Below are 13507 nucleotides of genomic sequence, written 5' to 3' on the forward strand. Positions count from 1 at the left end.
TATATATCTAGTGCGACCTTAAGAAGTTTATAATAAAAGAAGAAAATGGCGCAAATGTGAAAGAGATGAAGAAGGTGGATGACATCAATTAAAAATCATATAAAGAAGAAAAATAATGAAACTCTATTAGATTGTTGGATTATTGGTTTGTCAAACAATTTTTTTTTTAAAAAGAAAAACATAATTAGTCACTGAGTCGAGTCAACGGGTTCAAATTGTTGAACCAATTACCCGATCTGAATATAAACGAATTTCAATTGATTAGATCAGGTAGATCCAAGAATGATCGGGTATGCATAAAAATCATGTTATATTGGATTTGGTGATCAATTTGGCAGCTCGACCCACCCAAGTACACTATTAAATCACCAATACTACACCTATAACATCACTATTTCTATTTTTATTATTTTCAGTTTAAAGTGTAGATTGGTGCATGAGTGTCCAACAATATAATTCTTTAATAATTTTTAATTTTTTCGTTAAGTAAAGAAAAAACTAATCTCTAGTATTATTATTAAACATCAAAACATCGATAATGGATATTATTTTTAGAATTTAATAAATATATAGTATCACCTTAAATAATAATTTTACACTCACAATTAACATAGTGGTGAATTGTATAGTTATTAATCGTTGAAAGCTACAATTATATAATACAATGATTAAATTAATGATTGTAAAAAAAAAAAATATCGTTTCTTTACATTGTCATTTTCTATTATTTTTATTATTTCTCGCTAAAACCCCCATCTTTTTATTAGGATTGCAATCATTTATTTGACTATCCTACATATACAAACAGTTTTGTCCTTCCATTTTTCTTCTAATCTCCCTCTTTCTAAATGTTTATTCTATTATATATTTGTTTGCATGTTTTGTGGATATATAAATCAACTTGAGAAAATTTTAGAAGAGAAAAATGATTCGGTGAATTTGACTAAGAACACCTCCAATATAATGGGATGAAATGCTTAGAGATGAGTTCATAGAAAGATCCACTAATGGGTAAAGCAGACAAGGAGAACTTCACCACCGAAGTTTCTCTAAGCCTTCAATTCTCTAATTTTATTTTATCTTCTGAGTTTTATCTCTTGGATTATCAAATATGAGTAAATTTCACGTTTTATAAAAATGTGAATATGTTTAATAATATAACAAGTGAGAGCACTCATATCTTATATTTAAATATTTTGAGTGAAGATATATAATTCAAATTAATTAATTGTGTAGTTGTTCACAACTCATTGTGATTATCCGAGAGCATTTTACTATTATAAGCTCCACTAGTGAATTCTGATTCAACGGTAATATTAAATAGTGGAGTTTACTATAGTTTGAGATGCAGATGATCAACTCCTAATAGTAAAAATCTTTCTCAACAATACAAATATATTAAGTAGATTAAAAAATATATATTTGAGAGGGAGCATATATAAACTCACATTTGAGACATTAGTAAAATGTGATTAAAAAAGTTTAACATTAAGAAAGCTTATATATCTACTTCATTCAATTTCAAATATAAGAGAAAGTTTGATGTACAAAAATAATTGTATTTGATCTAAAATATATTAATTGTTATTGACTATTTTTATCTTATATTCACTATCAGATGTATATCTCTTAATATTTTGCATCCAAACCACTTGTGTATAGTTTCTTTAGTCCATCATGATCATCCCTTGTGTTTAAGGCTGACTTTGTGGCCTAGCGCCCTCATAAAGAAGGGTTTCAAATAGTTTTTTGGAGTAAAATCCGTATACCCCTTAATTTCCCCAAAAGAAAAACTAAATTTTGTTATAAAAAAAAAACTAAATAAATATTGAATTTCAGTTGACACACTCTAGAGCATATGTACTACTCTGCAACTGCAAGCTGAATGAAACGGTGATAAAAGAATAAAAGTAAAAATCATTAAATGTTTCAAAAGTTTTTGGTCAACAACCGTTTCAAAAGTTTATATCAAATAAATAAATTAAGTTTGACACCAAAATGTGGTGCATCTGCTATTTTCACACATGCTTAGGACAGTACATGAGTAGTTTATTCCACAACAAAGTATAAGCTAAAAACAACCATACACCCTGTTAACAAAATTAAAATATTGTCGTCATATCTGCAAATCACTCTTGCAGTTTTAAATATAATTTTAATTCCTAAATATTGGTGCATTTCCTACCGACCGTAAATCTTATGTCAGACATAATTTAAAAAATAAATAGTAAAAACACATTTATTAAAAAAGAAAGTTAATATATACACTTTCATTATAAATAAAAAAAGTTATCCCATCGATATATCAAACCGTTAGATCAATCGTTGAGAACATTTTTAATTTTAATTAGAGTTATTTAAAAATGACATAATTAAGTAGTTGTTATTCATCGACCATAATACAACTATTTACATTGAAGATATACAAAAATTAAATAAATAAAAAATAAATAATAACTGTTTAAACATAAAGTCTCAAATCAGTAAAATAATCTAATACACAAACAATAGTGATCACTTTCATAAAAGAAAAAAATCACTTTTCACCCAATACACAAACAAACAAGGTATACTAAATTCACGGGGTATCAGTGAAGGACGGTATAGTTATGGGCTCCAACTCATTTGGGTGTCTTGTAGTCTCAATTAGATTCCTTTCTGTTCCATTTGCCTATTTTGTCATATAAATTATTTCTTGTTTTTTTACTAATTTGACAAAGATAGTTGCCATAACAATACCATTTATCCCACTCTTTTATTATCTCTCTACTTTTTTTTTTAAATCATTTCATTTTTATTACCAACTGCACATAAAGTAGGAGAATTATTTTTCATTTCTACTACCACTTTCCCTCAACAAACTCAATCCAATTCCTCCTCTCTTTTTTCTCTTCACACCCTTTTATTCATTTTTCTTCCTCAAATTCTCTAACATTTCTTTCTACTTAACCATACCAAAAGCATTAAAATTGAACAAAGATTTGGTGAAACAGAACAAACATATTGTAGTTGGTAACCATATCCTTGTTCCAAATGTTCTTTTTCTACACCATGAACTTGTAGTTCCAAACCAATATGCTTTGTGTTATCATCTCAACAAATTATCATGAGACTAATTAACTCTTTTTCTCATAATCACTATTTATCTCTATCTTTCCTTCTACTACTACTAGTTCAATCATGTTCATCTCTTAACTCTGATGGAATTTTCTTACTTAAATTCAAATACTCCATCCTCAGTGACCCTTTATCAGTCTTTGAAACATGGAACTATGATGATGCAACTCCATGTTCATGGCATGGAGTTGCATGCACTGAAATAAAATCTCCTAATACACTTGATTTTTTAAGAGTAACTAGCTTAATCCTTCCAAATAGTCAACTACTTGGTTCCATTGCTGAAGAATTAGGCTTAATCCAAAACCTTCAACACATTGATCTCTCAAATAATTTCTTAAACGGTTCATTACCAAACTCTATTTTCAATTCTTCTCAACTTCAAATCCTTTCTCTTTCCAACAATGCTATCTCAGGTAAACTTCCTGAGTTGATTGGAAAATCCAAAAACCTTCAAAGTCTCAATCTTTCTGATAATGCATTTGTTGGGTCAATCCCAAAAAACCTCACTACCCTAACGAATCTAACAGTTGTTTCATTGAAAAGTAACTATTTTTCTGGTGAAATCCCAAATGGGTTTAACTCTTTGGAGCTTTTAGATCTGTCTTCAAATTTGTTCAATGGTTCACTTCCAAATAATTTCAATGGTGAAAACTTGCATTACTTGAATCTCTCTTATAACAAAATCTCAGGAACAATACCATTAACATTTGCAAAACACATTCATGAAAACTCAACAATTGATCTATCATTCAACAATTTAACAGGACAGATACCTGATTCTGTTCTTTGGATGAATCAAAAAACAGAATCTTTCTCCGGAAATTCTGATCTATGTGGTAAACCTTTGAAGATTCTTTGTACTATTCCTTCAACTATTTCAACTCCTCCACAAAATTTCACCAACACTTCTTCACCAGCTATTGCAGCTATACCAAAAACAATTGAAACAAACACAACAACAACAACAACAAATGGTTCTTCTCAGAATGGATTAAAACCTTCTACAATAGCAGCCATTGTTGTAGGAGACTTAGCTGGCATGGCAATTTTATCTCTCATCATTCTTTTTGTTTATCAACAAAGAAAGAAAAGATATCCAAAAAAACCAAACATTGATTCAGAGAAGAAGAAGAAGACAGAAGAAGAACATGAAAATGTAGCCAAACAAGAACAAGAAGTGAAAAAAACACATTCACTTCCATGTTCATGTTTAACTATGAAACAAGAAGAGACATCAGAAGCAACTAGTTCTTCTGACAGTGACCATGAAATCAACACCGTCCACCGGAACCAAGGCACTCTGGTATCGGTGGACGGCGAGACAAAGCTGGAGCTGGAGACATTGTTGAAGGCTTCAGCTTATGTACTTGGAACAAGCCGTGTGAGCATTGTGTATAAAGCAGTGTTAGAAGATGGAAGAGTTTTTGCTGTTAGAAGGATTGGTGAGTGTGGTGTTGAGAGAATGAAGGAGTTTGAGAATCAAGTGAGAGGTATTGCAAAGCTTCGTCATGCTAATTTGGTTAAGATTCTTGGGTTTTGTTGGAGTGATGAAGAGAAGCTTGTGATCTATGAATTTGTTCCTAATGGAAGCTTAGCCACCATTGGTTATAGTAAGTTCACGTTATTTTCCTCTGCATTTTACATAGATTAGTTCAATTAGTGTTCATAAATCATGATTCTTTTTAGAGCTAACCCCCCAGTTTAGTTCATGATTATCACTCTATATCAAAATATTAATTTCTTATGTTTGATTAGTAGTTCCTAGAGTATATGAAAAATGTTACTTCTTTGAATTCACTTATTTAATCTTTATCTTCTGAAGTTGTTTGTTGAACTTATGAAATACCCTTTTCAACTTATTTTTATATACTCTCCAAAATAGCTTATAAAAATATTTTTTATTTCAAACTTACATGACAGTGATAGTGTTTATGCTACAAATACTTAATAATTCAATCTATTTATTTTAAAAGGGTATTGGAATCTCTATCTCTTTAATTAACGTTTAATCATATCTTAGCAATAGACTACTATAACATTATAGTTCCCGAGATATAATTCAATAGTAAGGTTTGAGATATGGAAAGAAATTCACGAAGGAAGTTAAAAATTCGATTGTTAGTGCTAATAATTTGCTTCTCCCATAACTAATTACTAATCACAAACATTTTATAAATGTTTTACAAAATACCTACCATTTTTATATATCTATGGAACTACAAGTGGAATAGATAGTGATATATATATGAGTAATTAAATTAATATTTGTTAAGTTCATGTGAATTAATAAATTGATTGTGTTAATGATGTTTAGGAAGAGGAGGTTCATCGTCGTCTCCTATGAACTTATCCTTGGACATGCGGTTGAAGATAGCAAAAGGGACAGCAAGAGGACTAGTTTTTATTCACGACAAGAAACATGTGCACGCCAATATTAAACCAAGCAACATTTTGTTAAGTTCAGAAATGGAACCTATCATAAGTGATTTTGGATTGGACCGGCTACTCTTAAAAGATAGAGGAAACGGTTCGGGTAGACAATTAGTGGTGGTTAACCAAAGAAACCAACAAGAGGTTCTCATTGGTTCAAATTGTAGCCCATATGGGTCATCATCATCTAGTGGGGCCCAAGCACAATATCAAGCACCAGAGTCATTACAAAACATAAAACCAAACTCCAAATGGGATGTGTATTCATTTGGCGTTGTTTTGTTGGAGCTTCTAAGTGGGAGGGTTTTATCGGACCGGGAGTTTGACCAGTGGTCTGGACCCGGTTCAGTTGAAGAAGAGAAAAACCGGGTGTTGAGAATTATTGACGTGGCCATTAAGCATGAGGTGGAAGGTAGAGAAAATATGGTGTTCACGTGTTTGAAGTTGGGATTAAATTGTGTTTCTATTGTACCACAAAAGAGACCGTCCATGAAAGAAGCACTACAAATCTTAGAAAAGATTCCTACCGCTGCTTATTAATTAATTGTTTTCATGTGACTTGAACCCTGTTTTTAGATCAAGCTGTTTATATTTTTATTTTTATTTTCAACTTTTATTGACTTGAAATTAGTATGAGCAAGGGAAAAGATTATTGGAAAGGTGTGAATTGAAAATTTGTTTGTATGAGTTGCTTTCGGCGGAGACTATAGGAAATGGACGGTGTTGCTGACCATGCGCAAGAGGCGACACTGTTTACACTTTAACTAGTTGTACATACGAATGCCCATGCTTCTCATTTGAGGTTAAAATGGCTTATTTTAAACCACTCTTTTAGTCTTTAAAATTGAATGACATTTTTTATATAATATTCAGAAAGTTGAGAGTGAGAGATTCGTAAAGTAATATCCTAACTTCTTATTTTAATTTAATGTAGTCAAGTTCTACATTTGCTTTCTAATTCCAAGATTAATAAATTACATACCCATCACTAAAGTACAAATATTATTTTGAACTTCGGAGAAATAATGAGTTTGAAAATACTGTGTTGATGATGTTGTTCGAGATAGATTACTGATTTATTTGAGGAAATATCGTGATAGTAATAAGGGTGTTCGGATAGTAATTATGTCAAATAGTGGAACTTTTTTATGAATCTGCTGTGAAAACTGTGACACTATTATAGATTTGTTATTAGGATGATAGTGACGCTTATTTTAATTTCTAATAGCAGGAAGAAAAAAAAAGAATTTTAAGATTTTTTAAAAAAGAGTTTCTATTGTAAATTCATAAATTAAAAATTTTGTACATAATTTCTTAAATTAAGATTTTGCATGAGCACCAAATTTTTATAATAGAAAATCCAAAGAATCAGCGAGCCCGATGTATTAACTCTAGTACACTTTCTTTTGACAATATTTCTAGTACATTTTTAGTAGGCTGAGTAAAAAAAATTGCATTTTTGGTAGATGTCGTTTGTACAACTTTTCTTAAAGGTTTTAGTTTGTGTTCTTGGGGCTTAGGCTCTTTTGTTAATAAAAAAAAAGTACATTGGTAGTATAATTATTAAAACCGTTTGACATCTTTCACATATACACCTTTCCATTTCAAATATAAATAAAAAATCAACTAAATCATACTATGCCTCGAGATCTCATGATACAGTAATTATATATGAAATCTATGATCATAAATGATGGTAGTTTAAAAAAATGACACTTTAACAAATTTTAAATCAAAAATCTATTTAAAGGGCCAAAATAGAAAGAAAAAAAATAAATAAATAAATAAATAAAACTATTTTCGTAATTCAGCTAAAATAAAGAAACCAAAACTACAATTAAACCAAGTACTTATTACAACACTAGATGTCCTGTTGGAATCAAATGCTAGTGTACTTTTACCGGAAGCTACACTATCGGAATATGGAGGACAGATGGGCAATCACCGAAAGGAAATAGAGGGATTTGGGGAGCCAGACAGGTATCACCATACTAGTATAGATAGAACAAGGTTATGCTTTTTGCACACCCCCAACACCAAAAAAACCAAACATCAAAATAGAAGAAAAAAAAGCCAAACAAGCATTCTATGTTGTGTTCCTCTTCTTCATTGATCTTAAATAAGATGACAAAAGAAAATACTTCAAGAATTTGAAAATGAAGAATTTATATCCTACATCATAATATACAATGCATTGGAAGCAGCTGTGGAATATAATCATTCCAAATATTTATGACAACTAATCCTCATCACTTCCATAACTTTGGCACAAAGATAGTAGTCCAGTAGCAGTGGTTGTTTTATCATCTTCCTCTTTTTCCTTTAATTTGGTCTCTGCAGGGCTTTTAACATTAGGGGTCCCTGGTTTCTTAACCACAGAAATCGTCACCAATGGATTAAGCTTTCCACGACTGCTGCTCAATTTTTCTGCATAAACAGATGGCATAATGTGTTACAAAAATGATGTTTCGCATGTTGATGGTATCATAAAAAATCCCATCCAACAAAAATAAAAAATTAGACTACAGCAGTACACTCAAATCAAAATGAAACAATGCAGATGTGGATGGTGGACACCAAATGTAAGATATTGAAGCAGAACAATAGATATGGTACACGACTGAAAATGATCAGTCGAATTGATCTGCTACCTCTCCTCAATGTTACTTCAGTTACAAAACAAATCTACGTGTCACTTAGTGGTGATAATGTGACTAAATATTCCATGTGCATAATGCATTAATGAAATTTGATTTATCTAATTGATTTGCTTGAAAACATGCCCAAAAATGTCATTTACCTTCTTTGCCAGAGTCATCCAAACTGGCTTTTGTCAGAGTGTCGGTTGCTTTTCCTGGGAGATCTTCGGATTTTTTTTGCCTCTGTAGATAGATACGAACAAACTGTTAGGAACAGGCCTCCAATTAAGCAAACATATGTGAGACGCAAAAAGTTTAATGCTGATCCAATTTGATTGGTCTGTAGGTCTGTAACTGACTAAATTTATGATTGTTTATGTCTAACTATTATTGTCAATTTGTCTTTTGTTGTGTCCAAGAGGAGTCAATTCAGGGGTTAGAGCTTTACTTTGTATCCTCTAGGGACATGGTTCAAATCCCACTTGGAATAGTTGTAAAATAAGTGCCACCGTTATAAATAATAATTTTTTCTTCCCCAATTTTTTTTAAAAAAATTGTCTTTTGTTGTAACTGCCCATGGTGTGTCTATTTAAATAAAGTTGGGAAATAGAAGTTTGGGCATTCAGTTATTTGTTTTAGTTTGGGGGTTATTAGGGAGAGGGCAGGCTCTCAAACAACCAGTGGTCTTTTGTAACATTTATGTTTTCATTTTAATTCAATTAAACATCATAATTCACTACGAATATTACTTTACTGGTTCTAACACAAACAAAGCTGAAACAGCTAGTATATGATTTCAGCATCCTAAGGATATGAGTAATTAGGCATCTTATTAATAAATGCTGATTTTTGCAAATCCAAAAGAAATTTAACTATATATTTGTTGAAACATCTGATAATCTTTATGTGCAGTTAATATAACCAAAACAAAATTCACATCCTTTAAACATAATTGGATTTAACATAAGTCAGAAATGCAAGCTCCAAATGATCATGTTCTGTTCGTTTTTAGAAGATAACAAGAATGTTTCATAAGTCTGTGTTACTTTATTTTCTAGCATTAAGAGAGAAAAACAAGGAGCTTACAGACCCGAACAAGAAAATTATACTAGTGCATGTCATTCAGAAGTTCTGAACAAATAGTGAAATCAAATTTGCAGAGAATAATAGCTGGTTTGGAAAAAGATAGACAAGAAAGCAATTCCACGATATTTGACTGAAAATGTAAGAGATCGGAACTTAGTTCAAAGAGGAATAACAAAAGCTGAAGATTTAAGTTCCTGGATTTCAACAGTTGAGAGGGTGGGATGAAATGAAAATGATTAGAAACAAGGTTCTGAATAATGATGCCGCTATAATTTATTAGGCCAACCGCCAACAAGACATTGAAGAAAATCTATTACTACTTGACAGCTTGGTACCTTTGGATTATCATTGGATGTTTCACCATGTCCATTTGAAAGCTGAAACAATTCCTCCTCAGTTTCAATATCTTCATCACGAATTCTGCTGATAGAAACTTCTGAATTCTGTTTAAAATAGTACAAAACAAACCATGTATATTAATTTCAAAAAGAAGAAAATAACAGATATTGAAAGTAGTTAAAATAAGGAGAACTGGAAGAATGGGACAGAGATACTCACATTAGAGAAAATTGATTTTATCAGTGCTTCATCTTCTTCTTCAAGTCTTTTCTCCTAAGAACATATGTTATAAATTATCATTATGGGGAAACAGAAAAGTATTTAAAGAATTTAATTGAATTACACGTTCAACTTATGTTATAGCCCAAAACTTGAAACAATTAGAAAAACAGTGTTTGTGCTGGTTGTCTTGCAACGCTAAAGTTGAGGGTTATCAACTAAAAGGCATGAGTTAGGGTTTGCAACTTAAGTTCCCAATGAGGGCCAAGTTTTCTGTTCTAAAAGCAGAAAAGACCTACAGAGGTGCTAGTTATAATAGTAACAGAAAGTGAAGAGGTAGGACAGTTAAAATCCATTTAGTGTAAGGATATATAGTTTAAATAGTAGGACTCTAGGAGAGTGTAGAAGAAAGGTATTCAGATTTGTTAATATTGAAACAGAGCAGGGGATCAGTTGTGATAGGGAAAACCCTTGTTGAAAGAGACACTCTTGGAACTTGGAAGCATATTTTCTTGTTTGCTCTCTGTTAATGATTTAGTAAAGAATTACAGAAGTGCTATTTCTCTTCTCTTCTCTCTTCTCTGTATTCTCAGCTCTCACTATCTGATCTCCAATTCAGGTTTTGAGTGTTAACATTGCATTGCAAGATTATACCAAATGTTAAAAGGATGCCTCCAGCCCAACTCATTTGGATTTCTATACTCCCTCTGCTCATCATGTACCCCAACCCCACAAGCCCACACATATTTACATTTAGGCATATCAAGTTAGTAAGTCAGAGGAGATAATCTTGATTGTCATCTCAATGTTGAGTCTAGTGTTTGTGTGTCTGAATGTGATTCATAGCTACGTGTACCAACCAATTAGATGTCACAAATTTTAAAGTTTCAACTCATATTTATCCCTTTTGTAATCAATGACAATCCCTTCCTTCAAACAGGAAATTTCTTGAACAAAAATGATAATATCTTATTATATAGCAAGATTTACCATACCTTGTCTGCTGCCGTTCGTTGCAAGGCCGCAAGCATTTCATCAACACTTACAGTTGCATGCCTAGACTGGAAAACAAAAGAGATTCTCATCAGCAACTAGAATGGACAGACTTCAGATATATGAACAAATGTAATTACTGTAAGAACAAATGATCCCAGAAACAAATGTCATATATTTAGGCAACATGTGCTATATTCTAATTCTAAAATTGTAATATCCAGATCCATAGAGAATATTTATGCACAGGCATCCAATCAGACACGTTGCAAGATGCACAGCAGTTACAGCAATAAGTATACCTTCATTGACTTCATTTCATCCAGTGCAGCAAGGATGTCCATCTCTCTTTTAGAATCCAGGGTTCTATTCTCTAAGGACTTCATTGCATCTCCCATTTCTTCAGCTTCCCTTTTCTTTTTCATTTCATCAGTTTCCACATCCTCTGCGCGCCAAGGTTCAAAGTTTCTGGTCGCACCAGACTCAACGACGTAATCTGAATTCTGTGGATCAGTCTTCATGGCAAGTTCAGCCGAGCACCGAGTGCATTTGAAATAGAATCTGAAAATTTGAATTCCCAAATATGTCTGCACAAAAAAGATCAAACAAAATAAACTCAAACCCAATATCATAATCAAAACCAAATCGCACACAAGGCATTAAGAAACTCAATCATATTCCGTCCACTATGCACACTTCTTAAGAAATAGTTGAATGTACTAATTTCTATGATAAAATGAGTTCCATCTACTAAAAGTATATATATTAAGTAGTAGTTACTAATTAGTGGAGTAGTTAGTAACTTAGGTGGGTTGAGATACAACAGCTAATGTAAAATTGGTGGAAAAAGCAATTAATACTTCATTGATAATCTGGAATGACAAATATTGAGACAGACAAATTTTCCAAATGTGACACTTAATATGAAGAGGAGGGAGTATATTTGGAATCCAAAAACAAACCACACACAAACCTTACCATGCTTCCCTAAAACCAACATCAAATGACATTAAAATACAGATAGTCAGATACTAAACAACACAAAATCTAAAATTGAACATGTTCGAAATATTCTCATATTAATAATTTTACCTCGCCAATAACATCTTCTTTTCTGGAGTTGAACTTGGTGCCCTTGTAAATGTAATTACCACAAGTGTTGCATCGAATGCTCATGGGAAGCATCATGCGTACCTTGATTTGTAGATTTTTGGGCCTTCTAACTCTGGGAAGCTTGGCAGGATCGAAATCAGGTGGGTAATACTTGTTCAAAACCTTCCTCTCACCCATCTTTCTTCAACTTGAGATTCAAATTCCTTCCCAAATTCAAAAAACACAAACACACGCTATAAGTAATTTGATTATTATTATTATTATTATTATTATTATTATTATTATTATTATTATTATTATTATTATTATTATTATTATTATTATTATTATTATTATTTATTAATCGAAGGTGTTGTTTAAAAAACACTAATCAACACACACGAGTGAATGGCTAATTAGAAAATTATCTCCACTGTCGTTTGCCCTAAAAAAACTTCAACAAATAACAATGACTACACTGTCCATAAGGGAGAAAAGAAAATCAGTGAAATCTATAAATAATTGGTTTCAGGATACAGACATTAACTGAAAACCAAAGAGAAAGAAATCGTGAATATAAACGGTCATTTCAGATTCAATTAGGATAATGAAGAGGAATTCGAATAATCCATTGTGTAATTGGAAAAAGAGAGAACCTTAGGAAGAAGGAAGGTGTAGAACGGAAGAGTGCAAAGCGGCGATGACAGTTGGCGGTGGCGGCGATTGAACGGGTGGGTTGTTGCCGAATGTTATTAGAAGAGATTTGGAGGAAAGGTTTTGAACAAAATCTTTAGGTTTATTTATTGTTTGAAAAAATCATACAGTGTGATTTGTTAGGCAAAAATCTCTATTTATAGATAATCCTAAATAATAAATCATAATGATAATGAAAGATATTCTAAGATATCTCCTATTGATAAGATATCTCTTATAAATTGATCTTAATAAATAATTTAAGATACTCTCATATAATATAAAATATACTATAAGATATTTTCTAATATTCTAACACTCCCCCACAAGCTAAAGATAAATCTAATATTCTAATATCGTATCGATTTTGTTATTGATTAAAAGATAAATCTTGAACTATTTTTTATGTTTTAATTTTATTTTAATTATTTTTAATTAAAAAATTTTAAAATTGAAATATAAGTTTTGATATAATATTATATTAAAAAATTTCATAATATTTCATGATATAGATTAAGAGAATTTTGTATTTAATTCAAAAGTTTTAAAATATTTATCACTAGAATTCTCTTTTGTTTAGTTATTTTCTTAAAAGTTGATTGAGAATTTATGTTTTTATAATTTTTGCAATTAAAATTCTTTAAAAATTACATGAGTTTTTTGAGAGAATTTTAAATTTTATTTTTGCTTATTAGAAATTAGAGTTATAGATTTAATATATTATTTTTCTGTAATTAAAAAACTGCATGATGTATTTTGTTTTATTTTATCAATTCAACCTCCAAATTATTCAAATAACATATTTACCCCCATAAATTTTGGAAGCAAAGCATGTGACTTGGATGAAAACTTCTGACTTGTTAGTTCACATGTGAAAAAATGGTAATTTGTCTGAA

At 31.1% G+C, this 13507-nt stretch overlaps 2 protein-coding genes across 2 annotated transcripts; one reads left to right on the forward strand and one right to left on the reverse strand.

Annotated features, from left to right (window-relative positions):
• Positions 1–2966: 2966 nt before the first annotated feature.
• Positions 2967–6234, forward strand: LOC101512194 (receptor protein kinase-like protein At4g34220). The gene is made up of 2 exons (XM_004496894.4): positions 2967–4730; positions 5435–6234. Exons 1-2 carry the CDS (start codon positions 3107–3109, stop codon positions 6088–6090), a joined length of 2280 nt encoding a protein of 759 aa, XP_004496951.1. The 5' UTR covers positions 2967–3106; the 3' UTR covers positions 6091–6234.
• A 1133-nt stretch (positions 6235–7367) lies between these two features.
• Positions 7368–12743, reverse strand: LOC101512517 (uncharacterized). Its single transcript, XM_004496895.3, has 8 exons — positions 12575–12743; positions 11919–12142; positions 11129–11413; positions 10829–10894; positions 9834–9887; positions 9611–9718; positions 8351–8432; positions 7368–7977 (listed from the first exon to the last, which is right to left on the reverse strand). Exons 2-8 carry the CDS (start codon positions 12114–12116, stop codon positions 7790–7792), a joined length of 981 nt encoding a protein of 326 aa, XP_004496952.1. The 5' UTR covers positions 12117–12142; positions 12575–12743; the 3' UTR covers positions 7368–7789.
• Positions 12744–13507: the final 764 nt, after the last annotated feature.

This window comes from Cicer arietinum, chromosome 4 (genome assembly GCF_000331145.2).
Source record: "Cicer arietinum cultivar CDC Frontier isolate Library 1 chromosome 4, Cicar.CDCFrontier_v2.0, whole genome shotgun sequence".
NCBI classification, from domain to species: Eukaryota; Viridiplantae; Streptophyta; class Magnoliopsida; order Fabales; family Fabaceae; genus Cicer; species Cicer arietinum.